At 38.2% G+C, this 17,083-nt stretch overlaps 1 protein-coding gene across 1 annotated transcript in view; it reads right to left on the bottom strand.

Moving 5' to 3' along the window:
* The window catches only part of CDKAL1 (CDKAL1 threonylcarbamoyladenosine tRNA methylthiotransferase), a 416,090-nt gene that overhangs the window by 20,566 nt on the left and 378,441 nt on the right, over positions 1-17,083 (bottom strand). Inside the window, exons 13-14 of the mRNA XM_086469156.1 lie at positions 8,232-8,315; positions 4,787-4,951 (exon numbers count right to left, since the gene is read on the bottom strand). Of these exons, the coding sequence (XP_086325282.1) occupies positions 4,787-4,951; positions 8,232-8,315 (249 nt within the window). The remainder of the gene's footprint in view (positions 1-4,786; positions 4,952-8,231; positions 8,316-17,083) is intronic.

The raw sequence follows: 17,083 nt of genomic DNA, 5'->3' as shown, positions 1-17,083 counted from the left end.
GAGAACGTTATCACACCAAACAATGGAAAAACAGAGAACTGAAAGATGTGCCTGTATTTGTTTGAAAAGAAAGATGCATTATAGAAACAGGAATTACGAACAGAAAATAATCATGACTAGGTAATTAAAATAGCCTGTTAAAATTACTTTTGTCTTGCCTTAATTTTCCATGTGATTAGAATTTCCCACAAAAGTCCCTCAGACTTCTAGGGCTTTGATTTTGGCAATGCATTACAATTCTGGCAGGCAGCCAGCCTCCTATTTTTATCCCTCAGTCCTTCCGTCTCTTCTTCATACATTTCTCATCTTGCAATATTTTTTTCCCTCTAGTCACAGAACATATGTAAACAACTAGAATGATTTTTGGAGTATAGAAGCATAACTTACTCTATTTCCGTTTCTAACAAGAGATCATATTTTCGCAGATTCTTTGAGGGTTTTTTAATAATTAGGTTTGGGCAAACATTAGTCTGTGAACAGGATATATTTATTTGGTATTTTACTTTATGCTGCTGAGAAACTGTCATGATCCCTAAACATGGCCAAATAAAATTAATAAAAATATTAACATGTTATTTTAAAATTAAATTCAGACCGTCGACATACACTGCTGACTTTTCAAATGTATCGATTATCCAGTGACAATGTACTCAGCACTACATGCATTGCAAACTCTCCCCCAAAATCTCAAAGACTAGTTTACCAGAGTGCTTAAGAGCATAGTAGACATCCTAAATTGCTTCACTGAACCTCAAAATGCTGAAGAACATCCTTAATGCTTTGTCAACTCCAAGCCTACCTCAATGGAAGGGTATCACATCTGCAGCATTTACATCTTGCTTTTTTCCTGCGAAACTTAGTAGGACTAATTCTTGATCAACACTTTGAAATATTTATTCACTGTTATTTGTAATTGCAGAAACTCATTATATGCTTGTTGTCTGAACAATCATTTTTAATGTCACCGTCAATTCTTTTTAATGCCCAGTCCACATATATCCTATGTTACATTCACTAGACCCAAATTGAAAAATGCCTTTACACGTGTTCATGCTTTATTGATTTATATATCCTCTGCTATGTATCTTCTAAACATTGTTCTTTTACTGAACCAGCACATTCTAAACTCAAATAAATCTATAGTAGATTTAAACTTCTCAGTTAATTGAAATCTCTGAATGTATTTGCCCCTCAAAATAGCCCTCCTGTAAAATCGTGGAACTTGGAGACATTATTCCCTTTTGAGTGGCTTTTATGAAAAATTCATGCTGAAGTAAAAAAAAAGAAAAAAATCCTGAAAATCCTGTGCATTTTAATACTTAATATGTCTACTACAGTCAGTAAGTCTGATTGCTTTGACAGCTTTTTAACCTGATCTGCTGACTCCAGTACTCCTCTGTCCTTCTTCTCCCCTACTTCTGCCACAGAGCCTAACATTATTGAATGTCAAGACCTTATTCTAAGCCCATCTCTTTCGTCACAGTTTTTTCCTTAGAGAATATAACTGGTAAGACATTCTACATCATTAACACATGAATGGATATACTTATTAGGTATGTTTTTCATACACTGAAAAAGCATGATAAAAAGATATGCTAGAAATATCCTAAATTAATTCTATCACTGTTTGTCTCCTTATTTGGCACAGATATACAATGCATGAATATTTTATGGTTCTGTAAATTGTCCTTTGTGTGACATTTTGCACTTCCTCTTTTCCAGTCAAATCTGTTGATTCCAGTTGCTGACCTGCTTCTTGAATTTCTTTGGACCCATTTGTCGCCCCAGTCATGCAGTCATAAGGGTAAAAAAAAAAGGTTTACAACTGTGCCTTCAGACACACCATGTTGCTTGTAGTGCTTGCTCTGAACTTGTCAGGAAAAAAATATTGAGGGACATGTAGCAGATGAGAAAGAGAGCCCACAATTGCAGATAAGCTCTGAGCATTTGGAGATATTCCTCATCACGGCATTTCTAGAAGTTTCTTCTTGCTTAGGATGGGTTTGTGGCTTGCTATGACATCCTCACATTATGGTACTCTCAATTTTTAGAACTTTATTGTGTCCTGTGCAAGCTCATGAAAATACTGTTAATAACAGCAAGTGATGCCTAGGATACACTACAAAAATAGTGCCTTTTTTAACTGCCGCAGACTGCCTACAACCATGTTACAGCCCTGACTCAGCAATCTATCCTTCTTCACCATAGCACTTGTGCAACATGCTGAACTGTACGGTGTGCACTGCAGCCCCACTAACATACATGGTCATTAGGAAAGAGCCAAGTGCTTTGTTGAATGGGAAAGGACTGAAGCGTGCAAGTGTTTTACTGCAGTACAGCCCATGATCACATTCTTTTGATCTAGATTACCTCAATCTACATTTAAATTCACATACTTTGCTGAACTAGCTCTCATCATGGACCAGCAAACATAAAGGAGTTGAGGGGAAGTCATACTGCTGACGGGGTGAGAGCAGAGGTCCACTAGAAACTTCCCGGGCACTTCAGTTGCTGCCTAAGTTTCTGCCCAGAGGACACTCGTGCTGAGCAACAGAAATGTGCCTGGTCTTAAAACAGCCAGCTGGCTAGCCATCCTTGAAGCCTGAGAATGTAAATCAGGCCCTAATTCTTGCTCATTTGTGTGCACAGTGGAAAGGAAAAAGTGAAAGGGCCACAAGTGCTTTCATTTTTTGCTTTTACAACCTGTTTACAGGTAATTCTTCCTTCTCTCCATTGTATAGTTTGATTGCTTGACAAAAAAGTTATCCAAGGTTTAGTTCTGCATGCTGCCCTTTTGAAAACCTGGCAGAGACACTTGGGATCTTCTTGAAGATCCAAGACCTTTGGCTACTTTTGAGGGAGTATCTGAATACATACGTCCTGAGTCGCCTCCTTCTTTCTCCAGCCTCCCATCTGTCCATGTAACAAACTATACGAAGGGTCATATGTTGCCCCTTTTATCCTGCTCATAAGCGTCTTAGGTTAGAATTAAATGTCTTCAGCACATCTAGTAGGAAACGCTTCCCAGCAGGCCAAGCATACAGATCAGCATAAAGAGAACTTTTCACCCAGCCAAAACCACACGGTGGCTTTTGTGACAAATTGCCTTTTTTTCTTGGGAACCTAAAGAAAGTTCCTGATTTGCCACTGACATATATGTCAGGAGGAACTTCCCACGAACAATTCCAGTTCATGTTCTACATATTACACATCGGCCAACCATAATTAGAAGCTTTCAGCTGCAGCTTTCATGTACAAAAGATGTCCCATTTACTGAAGTATTGAGATTCTAGTTTTCTCCAGAAAGTGGAAGTTCCTAACACGACCAGTGCACCCAACATAAATAAGATATGCCCTTGAAGAAGCGCTGGCAGCCACAACAATAATGAAAAGCAATTTGCCTTATCATATCTCGCTTGCTGGAGTCATTTACTTGGGCATTGCAGGTACTTGTTCATACCTGCTCAAAGGGCAGGAGCAGATCTATACATCTCAATGAGTTCTTACGGAAATTATCAGTAACCTTGATTTTAATAATTTTATCTGTCATTTTTCACATACAAAATTTCAGTCAACTGTCTGCTTGCTTGTTCCCATGCCACAAGCTTCTGGCAGCACGTGCTCAGTTAACGACAAGCTCGGTTCTGTTTCAGCAGATTATTAAAAAAAATGTTCTGATGAAAAAATCAACTATGTTAAATAGTTACATAGTCCAACCAGACAATCTGAGGGTTTTGGCTGTTTTTTCCTCCTACAGATCCGTATCAGGCCAACATACACATACACAGACAGTTTGCAAAGGAGAGTTTAGCAAGGTGCTTGCGCTTAAGTTTCATGACCTGCCAAACACATTACAGTAGGTGCATTATCGTTGCTCTGTGTTTCCATGGCCAGGCTTGTTCAAGAGACGAAGTAGCTTAGCTTAACACTGAGGTATGCATTGATTATTTTTTAAAAATATGACTACTTGGAACTTCAACAAGGATGCATATAGACTTTAATACTTGTCAACAATTTACTGTAAAAGCAGCAAGGTGGCTGATAAGCTGCCAATTATCCTTCTTCCATGTGCTAAATTATTGCTACATATTTTTGGAGATCCTAACAACAGTGCTGGAGAAAGGACATCAAATGATGCTTAGAAATGTGATACACATTTTCATTTCACACTCCATCAGTTTTTACAACTAGAGCTCCATGAAATGTATGAGAATACTTGGCCAACAGCCATATCTACTGAGGTGTAAAATAAGGATCAGATCTCTTTTAAAAAGAGTTTCATTTTCTTTACATGAGTAAATCAGATGTTGACCTTTTTCCAAAATGCATTGTAAATATTCCGGAACTCTACCCATCAATTAATTCTGAATCTCTGAATCCAATTTTGATCTGTTTTAACAGATATGTAATCAATACGCGTTTTTTTTAAAACAGCTTTGTAAAGCAAAATAAACTGATTCACCCTTCCACTAAACTAGAACTGAAATACATTGAATTATATAATCACTGGTGTTAAATCTTTTCAATTCTACTAAGTTCTTTCCTCATCTTGCACCCTGGAACCAGAAACAAGTGTATTATTGCCTTTATAGTCAGCAAAGTAAAGCTATGGGCATTGGCAAAAAATATCTTTTAAATTCAGATTTCAATCTGCCAGGAAAGATTAAAGCTTCATGCATATAAAAGGGGAACTATAAAATGATAACAGATACACAGCATGAAATCATTATGCTTGAACAGCTGCTGTTTTACCAATGTAGTAAAGCAGAAAATGTCTTTTACTCACCTTTGTTAAACCAGAAACTTCTCCTTTTGCTAACGGTCTGGTGATGGATGCAGTGTAAACTCTGGCATATGACACTGGTTCCCCCTTCATAAAATGTTTCCCAGCTTCATAAACGTTCACTTCTACCATCTTACCCATTAACAGAGGATCCTTTGGCACAAGAACCTTTCAAATAAAGATAAAGACACAGTTACCAAATACCACAAAATACATCAGTGTCTCCAGCTCCCACTCAGAAAACAGATTTTTGATAATCAAAGCAAACCCTAAAACTTTAAAATTTTAGTCACCAGCATACACTATCACCCCTGACACACTTGACCAGTAACATCTCCAGCTTGCATTCTTCAAGAGCTTTGCAGTGTTAGCTCAGCTCTTGTCAACTCCAACCGATTCCATGAATCGTGTGTTTTGATTGATGCAAAGTTGCAACATCTGAATCCAGACCCAAACAGTTCCCAAGGGTGCTTGTAATACAGAGTTCTAACAGACTGCTGTGAAGCTTCCTATTTTCAGATCTATCCCATGGTATCTTTTTTTTTAAAAAGATGTTTTCCAGACTGTAAATGCTTCAGGACGGAAATTATGCCCTTGTTTCTGTTTGCACAGGCCCTTATTCTGATTGCACAGATCCTTTGCAGCTGAGATGCGTGACTGACAATGTCTGAAAAAAGGACGAGTGTGTTTCTTGGGTCAGCAACTAATGCCACCCTTTCCTGAGTTTGCACAACCATGATATCAGTCAGTCCTGTAAGAACTTCACAAAAAACACACCACATAACAGATGTTCCTAGGTCATGTATGTTACCAAAGAAAGAGCCCAACATACAGGAGCAACGTTTTTTGCTGGAAGAACAAACAGCATAAAAAGGACCTAAAACCACAGAAGCAGTCAAAAAAGAAAAGGGGAGTCATTTCCCAATTAAACAATTAAACAATTAAATTGAATCACAGAGACTTATTTAATGACATTTACTTGAAGCTCAACCACACACGAATGCAAGCTTTTCAAAGACGACCAGCAGATACGTGTATCTTGATCTTTGGATCCTGAAATTGAAACGCCTTAAAATGGTGTGATTTTTAGACTCCGTGTGCAGAGGATTTTCAGAGGAAAACTCTGCACCAACCACATTTCAAGAGCATTTTGTTGCCAAACAGCGCGTCTCCATTTTCATTTATCACAAGTGTCGGTTGCCCCACTTGGAGGAAATCATCACCAGCAGTCTCCCTTCTTCCCTGAAGGCTCAAGGTGTTCATGACTGCAGGAGTTCCCAGATCCTAGAATTCTTCTGAGCTTCCTGAGCATCATCCAAGAAAAGCAGACATCTTCGCCTTTCAGAAATGGGCAAGCAGAGACTAAGTGGAACTAAGTGAAAAACACGAAGCCAGATCCTAATGCTGAGACAGTATAACAATGAGACTAGACCACAGTTCTTCCCACATAATTCATTTCAGACAAATTTAAATCAAAAGAGAAACAAGTAAGTAAGTATCACTGGGCCTGTGACCTCTGTAAATTCTGGTATCTCCATATGCAAAATGGCAGTAACTAAATAGAAATCCTCAGAGACAGACATGGGTCAGTGACTACTACTTCAGAAAAAGAAAGAGGTCAAATTAAAGAGTCTGGGAGGTACAGTAAGCAACCGCACAGCCAGGCTCCATGCACACACACACATTTTTCTGATGTAAGTATTTCTTAGGAAAAAATTCGCAACTGCATTTCTAAGAAAGTTATACCAACAGAGACCCTTATCTTGACTGTTGTTCTGGCAAAGTACCCTTTGGCCAGTTTAGCCTACTCTGTTCAGTGAACTACCTGAAACTACATCACCAAAGCCTCCACAAACGTAAGCTGCAGTTCTACCAGGAAGGCTGTCAGCACAGCTCTATTGATGTCGCTTTAATAGCAAACTCTTTTAATATAGATGAGCTTAGTGAAGAGAGGATAGGTTTGATAACTATTTGAGTTAACAGAAAATTACACCAGGACTCTGAGCTTTAGCTTCCAAAGTATAATGCGATATTGAGTGACTCAAGAATGGTTTTCAATTTACTATCATTAAATTTGCTGCTATTAAAGTTAGTCACTAGCACCAAGTCTTGTGCATACCTGGGTGAAAAGCAGGATATTATCCTTGTAAAACATGCCACACATAAGATTTTAGGGAAAAGACATACATTTTAATAATGGAAAGTATTTCTTCCATAACAAAATTTAAAATTACTCCTTATGTTCTTATTTGTATTTCACATATTCTTTACCAGTCCCAATCAGGAGCTGTGTTAGGTGCCGTACAAACACACCATAGAATATCAACACTTCTTTTTTTTTGCACATACTGCTTTTCCTTTAATTAATGAAACTTTCATAAAACAAGCATTGAACACTAAAAAGCCCCAAGTAATTTCTTTTTAATCTCTATATGGAAAACCATGTTCCCCAAATCTGACTGATAAGCTACATAGCAAGGAACAGCAATATATAAGATTTACAGAGAGGCTAGAGGTGTAACCAAAAAAAACCCCAAAAATGAGGAAAAAATAATTAGTGGACCAGATACTGAATAGAAATAGATATTTCAAGAGCAGTAATGTTACTTACTATTAAGCAAAAACAAATAAATAAATGCTGTAACATAACACAGAACAGAAGCAGCACTATTGGTGACCATACAAGCCCAGCCATCAGCAATAGCCTCTCCAGTTTCAGACAACTTAAAAACTAAAGGTAGCAATAGCAAACTGTAGACAGCTCAGTGCAAGAAAATGGAGAATAGGCCAAAGGGGAAACCAGAGTGACATCAGGATGGTTCAGAAAAGCCAATTTTATTGCTTTTCAGCAAGCTGCTTTTGATCAAAAATAATAATTTTGTGAAATAGATGCTGTACTTCCTTCCTAGCTCCAAGATGATATTCCTGTGTGGAAAGAATTTGTTTATAGAAAGTACATAGAAGGAAATACAACATGATCAGGCTGAATTGTTAATCTAAAGAAGTTTCTGACCCCTCCTGTTGTTTAAAATGATTTTTTTTTTTTTTTGCAAATTGCATTGCCTGAAAGGATTTTCTGAAAGATGTATGGAAATTATCAAGATTCAACTATTCAGAAAACAATGCTTTGGAGACACAGAAAATAAAATTACTGCAATAATTAACAGCTTCTTAAACCGTTCAAATAATGTTATTTGGATATATAGCATGCATCCTCATTGCTGTATACTCAAAGAGCCACTGTGCCTTTCTTAATGTCATTTCAGGTAAATTGTATTTATAACACAGAAACAAAATATCTCATAAACAAGTCTTGATGGTCACACCTTTCCTGGAAAATATTTCTTATCTCTTTACTTGTTTTTTGCGCTATGGCACACCGTGCCGCTCAGATTATCGCAAAGCAACGATAAACCAAAAAGATGCTATTTTGTTTATTTAGCTGTACCTGCTCATAGAAAGGATTGTGAGCAACATAGTAACTGGAATCGAAGGATTCTTCTGTTACCAGAACTCTCTGCCTCTCACCAACCTGGAAAATAAAAGACAAGAAAGATGAGTCAGAAAACAAAAATAATGGATTACAGAAAACAAAAATAATGGATTACACTCAGTAGAGAGCTGCAACTACAAACACACACTCTTAGCAGAAATAATCCAATTCTCTGAGGAAATTCTGTGTCAGCAAGAAAGTGGGGCAGAGAAAGCCCTCGTTTAAACTGTGTAAAACTGACAGGGTTAAAAGTCAGAACTAAGGGCTAAGAACTGTGGCACTCTAATAGCTTAACATGAAAATCCAGTTCAGAAATATAAATCGATTTTTATTTATTAAGACAGTAACAAATAAAGATGTCAGATGCACACAGAGTCTGTTACGGCTTCAATCAACTAATGAGAAAACTCCCCTTCAGCATAAAATTCTGCACTCAATCACGAAAAGGGTATCACCATTCCCCCACTCCCCAACAGCCCTGAGAGAAACAGAACAATCCGCAGCACCTGAGAGAAACAGGGAACTGTAGCACACTGCACAGCTTCTGGATGCCATCAAGCTCATCCATTTGCCTTTCTTTTTTTAAAAGCCACACTTGTTACTTACCATGATAGGGCATCTCTTTATTCCTTCTTGGTGGTTTCACTAAGCTGTACTCATGAGATCCCATTGATTCACATGACAGTGGAGTCAACATTGCATATCACAAGACCCAATGAAGAAGAGTTTTTAACAACTCACAGACACAGCGATACTAAAGGCCAAATAAACACCAGGCTAAAAATATCAGTGTTTCAATTATACCTCCCCACTTCCAAACGCCCTAACAGTCTAAAGGAAGCAACAGTTTTACAATTAGTTAAATGAAGACCCCAAGACAAGTCAGTTGCATCTAGGTAGCAAGTAGACAGAAACAAAATCTGACTTTCCCCAAAATTCAAAATCCCCCCCACAAAACCTTTTGATTTTGTCCGTAACTGACTGTATAATGAAGTTTATAGCCTAAATGCTGTAAACTCTGGAGGACATCTAGCTCACAAGTTCAGACTGAGCCTATCTCTATTTTTGTTTTTCATCTAAATGTGCCCTGGATTATTTCCAAACTATTTGACAAATGCATTCTGCAAATTACAACTGTCTAGCAAGTTAAATTTACTCACTGCTTTTATTGCTATTTTGAGAATCAAAAAGGTTCCACATTTTACTCCAAACCTTAAAATCTGTGAGCAAAGCTGCACTCAAGGCCCACCCTGCTCCTGAAAAGACACCCACCACATCCCAGGGGCAGCTATTATGTAGAAGTTTTAAGGCTTGCAGCAGAAGGTCCATGTGAATTAGCAAGAAGATGCAGATTAGAAAATAAAGTTCTGATTCTTTAAGGTACAAGCTATGTAAGTAAAAGATAAGATTAGGATTTTCGCTAACAGTCAATGGCAGAAAAAACCCCATGAAGACATAAGAACAGCAGCATCACATCCACAATACAGTATATTCTGTATATATGCATATACACACACACACGATACACACATAATTCTCCACTCATCAAACAAAAGATGTCACGGAATGACTTTTGCCTTCCCTTCCCTGTCCAGGTACCTGGGGTATTCCCAAAGTAAACCCTGGAGAGCAGGGGAGACAGCGAGTGCCCAGCTCATCTCCCCACAGGCAGTTAAGAGTTAATTCCCCAAGACCACAAGTGTGGGGCATGCAGCAGAAGGGGCATAAGCCCCGAGTTACTGACCCAGTAACAGAATCTTAACAGTAGAAAAGATGTATATTTTTGCATACTTTTAAGAGTTTTTTATAGCACATTTAAAATGTCCGTTCATGTTTCTCTGGGAAGCCTGCAATTTCAAATAGCAACAGATACAACATACTCAAATTTTAGTAACCTAAATCCAGTGTAACCATTTATCATTCCCCTAAACAATAAGGCGTTTTTTTCTGTCAAGAAAAGTTATTCAATTGAAAGCCCCAGAGGAGTTTTGCAAATACACGTCAAGAAGGTATTGGAGATATGATTACAGGGAACATCTCCCCTGGACAGAGAGGTTTTGTTGTCTCTCTAATATTTGAGACCATAGCTTTTAAAAACACAACCCACTATCTGTTGTAGCACTACAGTACCAAAGTCTCAGATGTCACACAACATGATGAAAAAGAGGAGGATGAAATGTTAGATAAGCAACATTCACCCTCGGTGAAACGTGCCACCACTGAATGCACCAATCACCAAGTCATGTCTGCATGTTGTAGTTATTATTTAACGATACTGTAACTAACAAAACCGGCTCAAAGCAATGCTGGGTCTGCAACTCACTTCACAATTGTGGTTCCCTGGTTCTCTCTGGTCATAACATTCTGTCTTCATCGTCTCTATGAATCCTGCCTGTGGGTCAGTCTAAGCTACAGTGTTATCTTCATACTCTCAGATGACAGAACGGCAATTATGATACGCAAACAACAACAACAAAAAAATGAGATGGAAGGAGAAAAGAACACCTGTATTTCATAATTTGATAAAAGCAGTGATTTCTTCAGAGACACATTGCCAGTTTTTCCTATCTTTGCTTCCACGAGGAAAAAGAGCTCGAGTCTCCATGTCTCGGTGGGCCAGAGAAAGCTTCTGCACTCAGAATTTCTTGGGAACGGGAGGAAATCAGAAAGACGAAATTCATTACATAGCATCAAAACTGTGGCATTGAGTACCAGAAATGCACAGGAGCTGAACAGCCTGCACCAATTTACAACATACAGAGACATTCTCTCACAAGACTGAGATGGCAAACTGTAAGGAGTACAGGCAAACTCACCAACTGTTTGCTTGCTTGTTACTGGATTTGTAGCCTTGGCCAAGGCTGAGCTCACAGAGAAAGATGAGACTCAGCTATTTGCAGACTCTTTTGCCATAACAACAAAAAAGGAAAATTCCATTTAATGAGTCAGGCCATTGGGTATTCATGATCTACAAGACTAATTGGCTACATGCATTTGTAAGACAGAAAATTACTATCTATTCTGCATCCAAGTATAATTAAGAAGAAATATGAGTACGCAGAATGCAGCTTTGGTATTGAAATTCGTTCAAGAAGTGGAATATGTCATCATTTCTGCAATTATCCCCCTGGGATTTCTAAGTGCCTAAGTTACACCTCTTTCAGAAAGAATTAAAATATGCAGAAACCAGACACGATATCTAATAACAGTCATAATTATAATAACCTTTGATGATTTTTTTCAGGCATGTACCAGCAGAAGTAACTCAGTATCTTATTTTTATTCCTATTCTTTCATCTGCTTCCATAGGCATGCATGCGTTCCAGCTCTCAGGGAACTGCAATTCTGACAAAGCATCTGGAACTGAGGAAACTCAGCCCTGGCATCTCATTGGCAAAGACTCCTATCGAACCAGGATTTTTTTTCTTTACAGAAAATAATAATGAGTGATTAGCAAGAAAACTTGCCTGGCAATCTCCCCCATCCCAAGATGGACTGGTCACATCATTTACACAAGGAGAATTTGTTTTCACCAAAAATAACGCAACAAGTGCTGCTGGTCCTATCACTTCCTACACTGCAACAGTTGCCAGCTAGTTTGTAAAACTCAGAATTAGTAATCAAATCACTTACGAACTTTTACTTCATTTTCTTTTATCCTACAGGAAATTTTGACATGATAATTCTATAACTCAGTGTTTCCTTTACTGAATACCATAAAAAGCAGTTTTTCCAGCTGGCTGATTTTCTGAAATGAATGAACAGTAAGAAATGTCAACCATCCTTCTCAGCTGCAGTCAAAATAGGTTTGTTTTTTAACCCAAAACTTACTGAATCACTTAAATATAAGACTAACTTTTAAATTCTACAACAGTATGAGTGCAAAAGACCAGCCCTGTTTACATGCTTTGATAGAATATTGCTACGTAATGTCAATGGCTTGCTGTCATTATACTCAGATAATCTATGCTTCTAATCTTTTTTTTTTTTTTTTTTAGTTAACTTCAGTTAAATTTTTTGTTCCAGTTTGATTCATTACTTATTACAGCCAGAGTATGCGGTATAAGATCTTCCTCATCATCTCCTTATTGTTCTTTTATCTGAATTTTGCTGGTTTGCTTTTACGAGTCTGTTTGGGTAAAAAAAAAAAAAAAAACCACTGCATTTCTATACTTCTCCCATAGAAGAAGGCACACTGCACATACACCCATCTCTGTTGATTTAGAGACAGTTGCCAAAGCCTCTGTTGAGGTTGAGTCCATTTCATAGTGGAATTGATGAGCACCTCTCCATTTGTGTTGAAGGAGGCTGGCTTGGAATCTGACCCCAAACATTGTAAAGCCTACTTAGTACAAGGCTTGGAAGCCACACAAAAAGCTACTTTATTTGTTATTTAAATATATCATAAAGCATGCAATAAAAAATACATACTGTCAAAATTTATGTGTGTATGTTTTAGCAGATTATTCTGATATACAGAGTATTTCTGGTAAGCACGCATATTTTGACCTTTACTAAGTATAACAAAGTTTAAGCAAAAGTAATTTAGAAAGCGTCCTGATTTTTCAGTTGTGGTGTATTTACTTAAAATAAATTTTAATAATTATGCAGATGATGTGTCCTTCCCTATAAAGCAGAGAAGAACTGCCGGACCTACTTTTTATGAATCACATTAATCCTTCTATAATTAGAGGTCAAATTTCTCAAAAATTATAAATAGAAGGCTTAGAGAATGCTTAATTATAATTAGGTGTTTTCTCCTCCTGACAGGTGAATCTAGGTGTGCCACAATGTCCCTGTTAAAAAGACAAAGTTTGTAGAAACTTATGACGTGATCCCATTTTGGTGACTCCAGAACACATCTCTTTCCAAACTCTCCTTTGTACTGCTTTTGCCTGCTACCCAGCACTGCTCCTCCCACATTTCGGGTGTATATATATATGTCTCTTTCTGAAGGCAGCCCTTGAGACAAAGAGTGGACTTGTCCCCGAGTTTTCCTACAGAGTTGTTAGGGTTTTAGATGTGGAGACTGGAGAGCAGAAACATTAAAACAGCTCAGTTCCCGAGCATAGTGATTTTTATGCCAGGATAAAAATACTTTCTAGCATACAGCACAGGCAGCTGCCACTTTACTAGAGCTTATGCTGCCACTGCTCTCCAGTTCCAGATGGGTAGGTGCCTCCTTTTTATTATATTATGTTTAGTGCATAACCCGGTACAGAAATGCAGCAACAGAGTGACATTAGAGTCCTGTATCTTTTACATCATACAAGCATCAATCAGATTAACCTTTACAATACGTGTATGGCCCATTTGACACCTGAGGAAAGAAACAGAAGACCTGGCCGCTCCGGCGGTGCAGAGGAAGCTGCAGAATCCACCACATGGATTTCCTGTGTTCCTACTTTCTCCTCCCAAACCCAGGTGATGCTGCCTCAGTCCTACAATGTCACTAATTAGCAAGGAAGACAAAATTCTCAATCTCTTACATAGATCACAGAGCTATGTATGAACTACAAATAAATCTGTTAAAAGGCAGTGGATATTACTAGTTCCACTATCTGCATCAGACTGTTTTGTACTTATGTCCAGTGTGGCTAAATTTACCATTTCACACTTGCTATGAGTCAGTGCTTTTTCCCTTACTTACATGGCTCAGGCTTTTTGCAGCCTTGGAAACAGCACTGGGTGGTCGTCTTCACATATAGGAAAGTACTTAGCTCTTAACTAGAGAACGCCAGAATCTCAAGTGAAAAGCAGCCAATGTTCATCAAGGTGTCTCATTTCACTGTCAACCAGCAGCTGACTTTGTCAAACTCCCATTATTAAACTGCCCATCTTTAAACAAAGCTGCAGGAATTTTATTTTAAAAGGGTTACATAAAATGCGTGATTTATAAAATAATGTCTAAGCAAACTGCTTTTTTCTCTCTTTTAAGCACACATGCTTCAGACATACTGCTCTTTCCACAGCATCATTCAAGAATTCAGAACGGACACAGGCAACAGACACCCACAGGACAAGCTCTTTCAACCATTTTCCAGGCTGGCTTGAGGCTGTGCAAGCAGGAAGGAAGGATTAGGTATAAATTAAAGACAGCCAGCTCTAATAGTACACAGTCACCATAACAAAAAAGTGCCTCAGACCACCAGCTGCAGGCAATGCTGCTAATTAAAAGCAAGCGAACATCTTCTCTTTGGTCCCCTCATGAATTTGTCGGCACAGCTATAGGGGAGGGAAAAGGTAGGGAGAGAAGGGGACGAGAGATGGAAGTAGACTGCGTCTGCTTTCTTGGCCCATTCCTCATGCTTCAGGGTAAATAGATCCTTTCTATTACTGTGCACCTGCATCTGACTGCTTCATTTTGATTTGGTCTCCTGCTGTGAAAATGTAGCTTCTTCCAGCACATACAAACCCTGCCATGCAGCTCAGATGAAAATTATATTCAGAGATGTGAGCGGTGACCTAAAAATGACAACTGGTCCTCAAAATATCTGATTCCTTTTAAATTCTGTAAGTTTGCATTTTGCTTGTCTCTCCTTTTCACTGCCTTGAAAAGGGGCAATAAAAGTAGCATGTTGACAGCTCTGTCATATTGCCTTTCTAAATTTTATTAATTGTGTACAGTATTATAAAAGGAAAATAAATTTTCTGAAATGGGAGATGTATGTTGCCTCTTAAAGCAGTCTCCCTTGTTTGGATCCTTCTGTTCTAAACCTGGGCTTAAGCACTAAAAGAATGAGGTGGAAGAATCGGGCTTTATTCTGGATCCAGCCTGACATTGCTAAGGAACTCTGGCTGTTTCCCTATGCTCTCGGAAACTCTGTTTCCACATGTGCAAAATCCAATTCCGATTGCCACACAGCTCATAAAGTAGTGTCCACAAAGCTGGGGAAGCTGCTATAGCAATATAAAATACTCTATGCAGAACTGGTATTTGAGGCTATCGCGTAGCATGAGCACTCAAGCAACTCTCTTAACGTCATACTGGCAAAAGCCTTTCCCCTCTTTTTTCAGATGATCTAACAAACCACGTAAAACTGTGGACTATATACCTACAGAAAAAGTCTAAATGAAAAGATCTGTCCAAAATAGGAACAAGAAACATCTGAGTAGGTAAAGTATGTTTAAGGTCTTCCTTTCACACCTTTCTTTCTTCAGTTCACAAACAAAACAAAAAAATTAGACAGTCTGCCCTTTGTGAAACTTGACATTTAAAATATAAGTATAGGAAACTATACTGCTAATGCTGATCTAGAATGGAAGATTGAGTTTAGAGGAATCTTTTTTGCAATATTTGTAACTTCCAGCCGATTTGGGCAACCACATGGATCCTGGTGGCATAAGTAAACAAGTATTTGGGTTCTTTAAATTTTATTTTGCCTTTTTTTTTTTTTTTTTAACAAGCTAAGCCTGCAGTGAAGTGGGGTTACCAAACTTAAAAATATGATGGTCTTCGTTAGGAAAGGCCACCCTTTCAGCTTCTTCAGTGAAATTATTTAAGATTGGCTGGTTTTGTTGGAAGCAATTCCTTAAGATACACTGTAGATTTCCACGTGATTTAAGCACGATATGAAGTGGCAGTTGCTAAGGCAACAATATGCAATTCCTGTTTCGGTGATCTCTTTTAACAGCTGCAGAAGCCCAGACAAGCATCAGTTATTCAAAACACCTTGGTAAATACCCTATCAAATAACTTCTCCTGAAATTGCTTCAGGAACTTGAAAACCAATCTGTTTCCTCAGACTAAAGTCCTCTCTACGCTACGGAAAGAGAACTGCTCACCAGTGGCTCTGTCAGAAGGGTGCGGATGTAGCACAGACCAAGGTAATACTGTCTTCAGCACAGATTCAGCGTCATCAGCTGTGGGAGAGAACTGCCAGTAAAAATAAAAGGCCCTAACATAAGTGTAACTTCAGTAAATCACAGGCAGAACTGCACGTTGCTTCCTCATAGACAGCAGAAAGCAGGAAAAAGCTGGGAACAGGTGAAAATACTGGATGCAAGAACACAGAGGACAAAGTGAAGATAGCATTGATACCAATCAACAGCCAATACTGTCTTCCTTGACATGATACTGCATTTCTCACAGTAAGACTGGGTGCTCTTAGAATACATTTATAGCCTGATATTTTTTAATCAAATACACCAAAAAGACTGCTCCAGACAGTTGGGCCTCTCTCCAAAATATCAATATAATTTTCTGCTCATCCTACAACAGAAGTCAATGCTCTCTCTTCATCTCATCTGAGAACAAAGGAAGAGCAGATGGGATAAAACAGAAAAAACAAAGGTCCTGAATGACCCTGTACACAAACTCAAACCCAACTCTTTCCCAAAATCTACTAAAAGCTGGATAAACACATTTAACAACACACAAAATACGTAACGCAACATTGTTGCAAGTTAATTAACTTAGAATACAAAACGGTGGCACTAATTGAAAGTGTAAAAAAAAAAAAGGTATCAATATGTATCTGCTTTCTTCTCAAAAGAATAATAAAACCCTTTTTGCATACATGAATCAGGCTACTAAAAAAAGGATCTGAACATCGTCAGAAGCTGATAATGTTAATGAGGATACAATAATGATATTTTCTTTTTTTTTTTTTTTTTTGAAAGTAGCCAATATATAATTAAAAATTACACACTTCAGGGGTTTTCTTCAATTTAAGGCAAGGTAAGACCCTAGAACTGCTGATGCTTCTGAAGGCATGGTGCTGGGTGACAAATAACATCAAGGGTTTACAGAGGAACTAAAGTGAATGATTCATTAAAGAGTGATAAATGTAGTGTGACTTCATGTT

Source organism: Leptosomus discolor, chromosome 8 (assembly GCF_034619465.1).
Source record: "Leptosomus discolor isolate bLepDis1 chromosome 8, bLepDis1.hap2, whole genome shotgun sequence".
NCBI lineage: Eukaryota > Metazoa > Chordata > Aves > Leptosomiformes > Leptosomidae > Leptosomus > Leptosomus discolor.
This window is presented reverse-complemented; position numbering and strand designations above follow the sequence as displayed.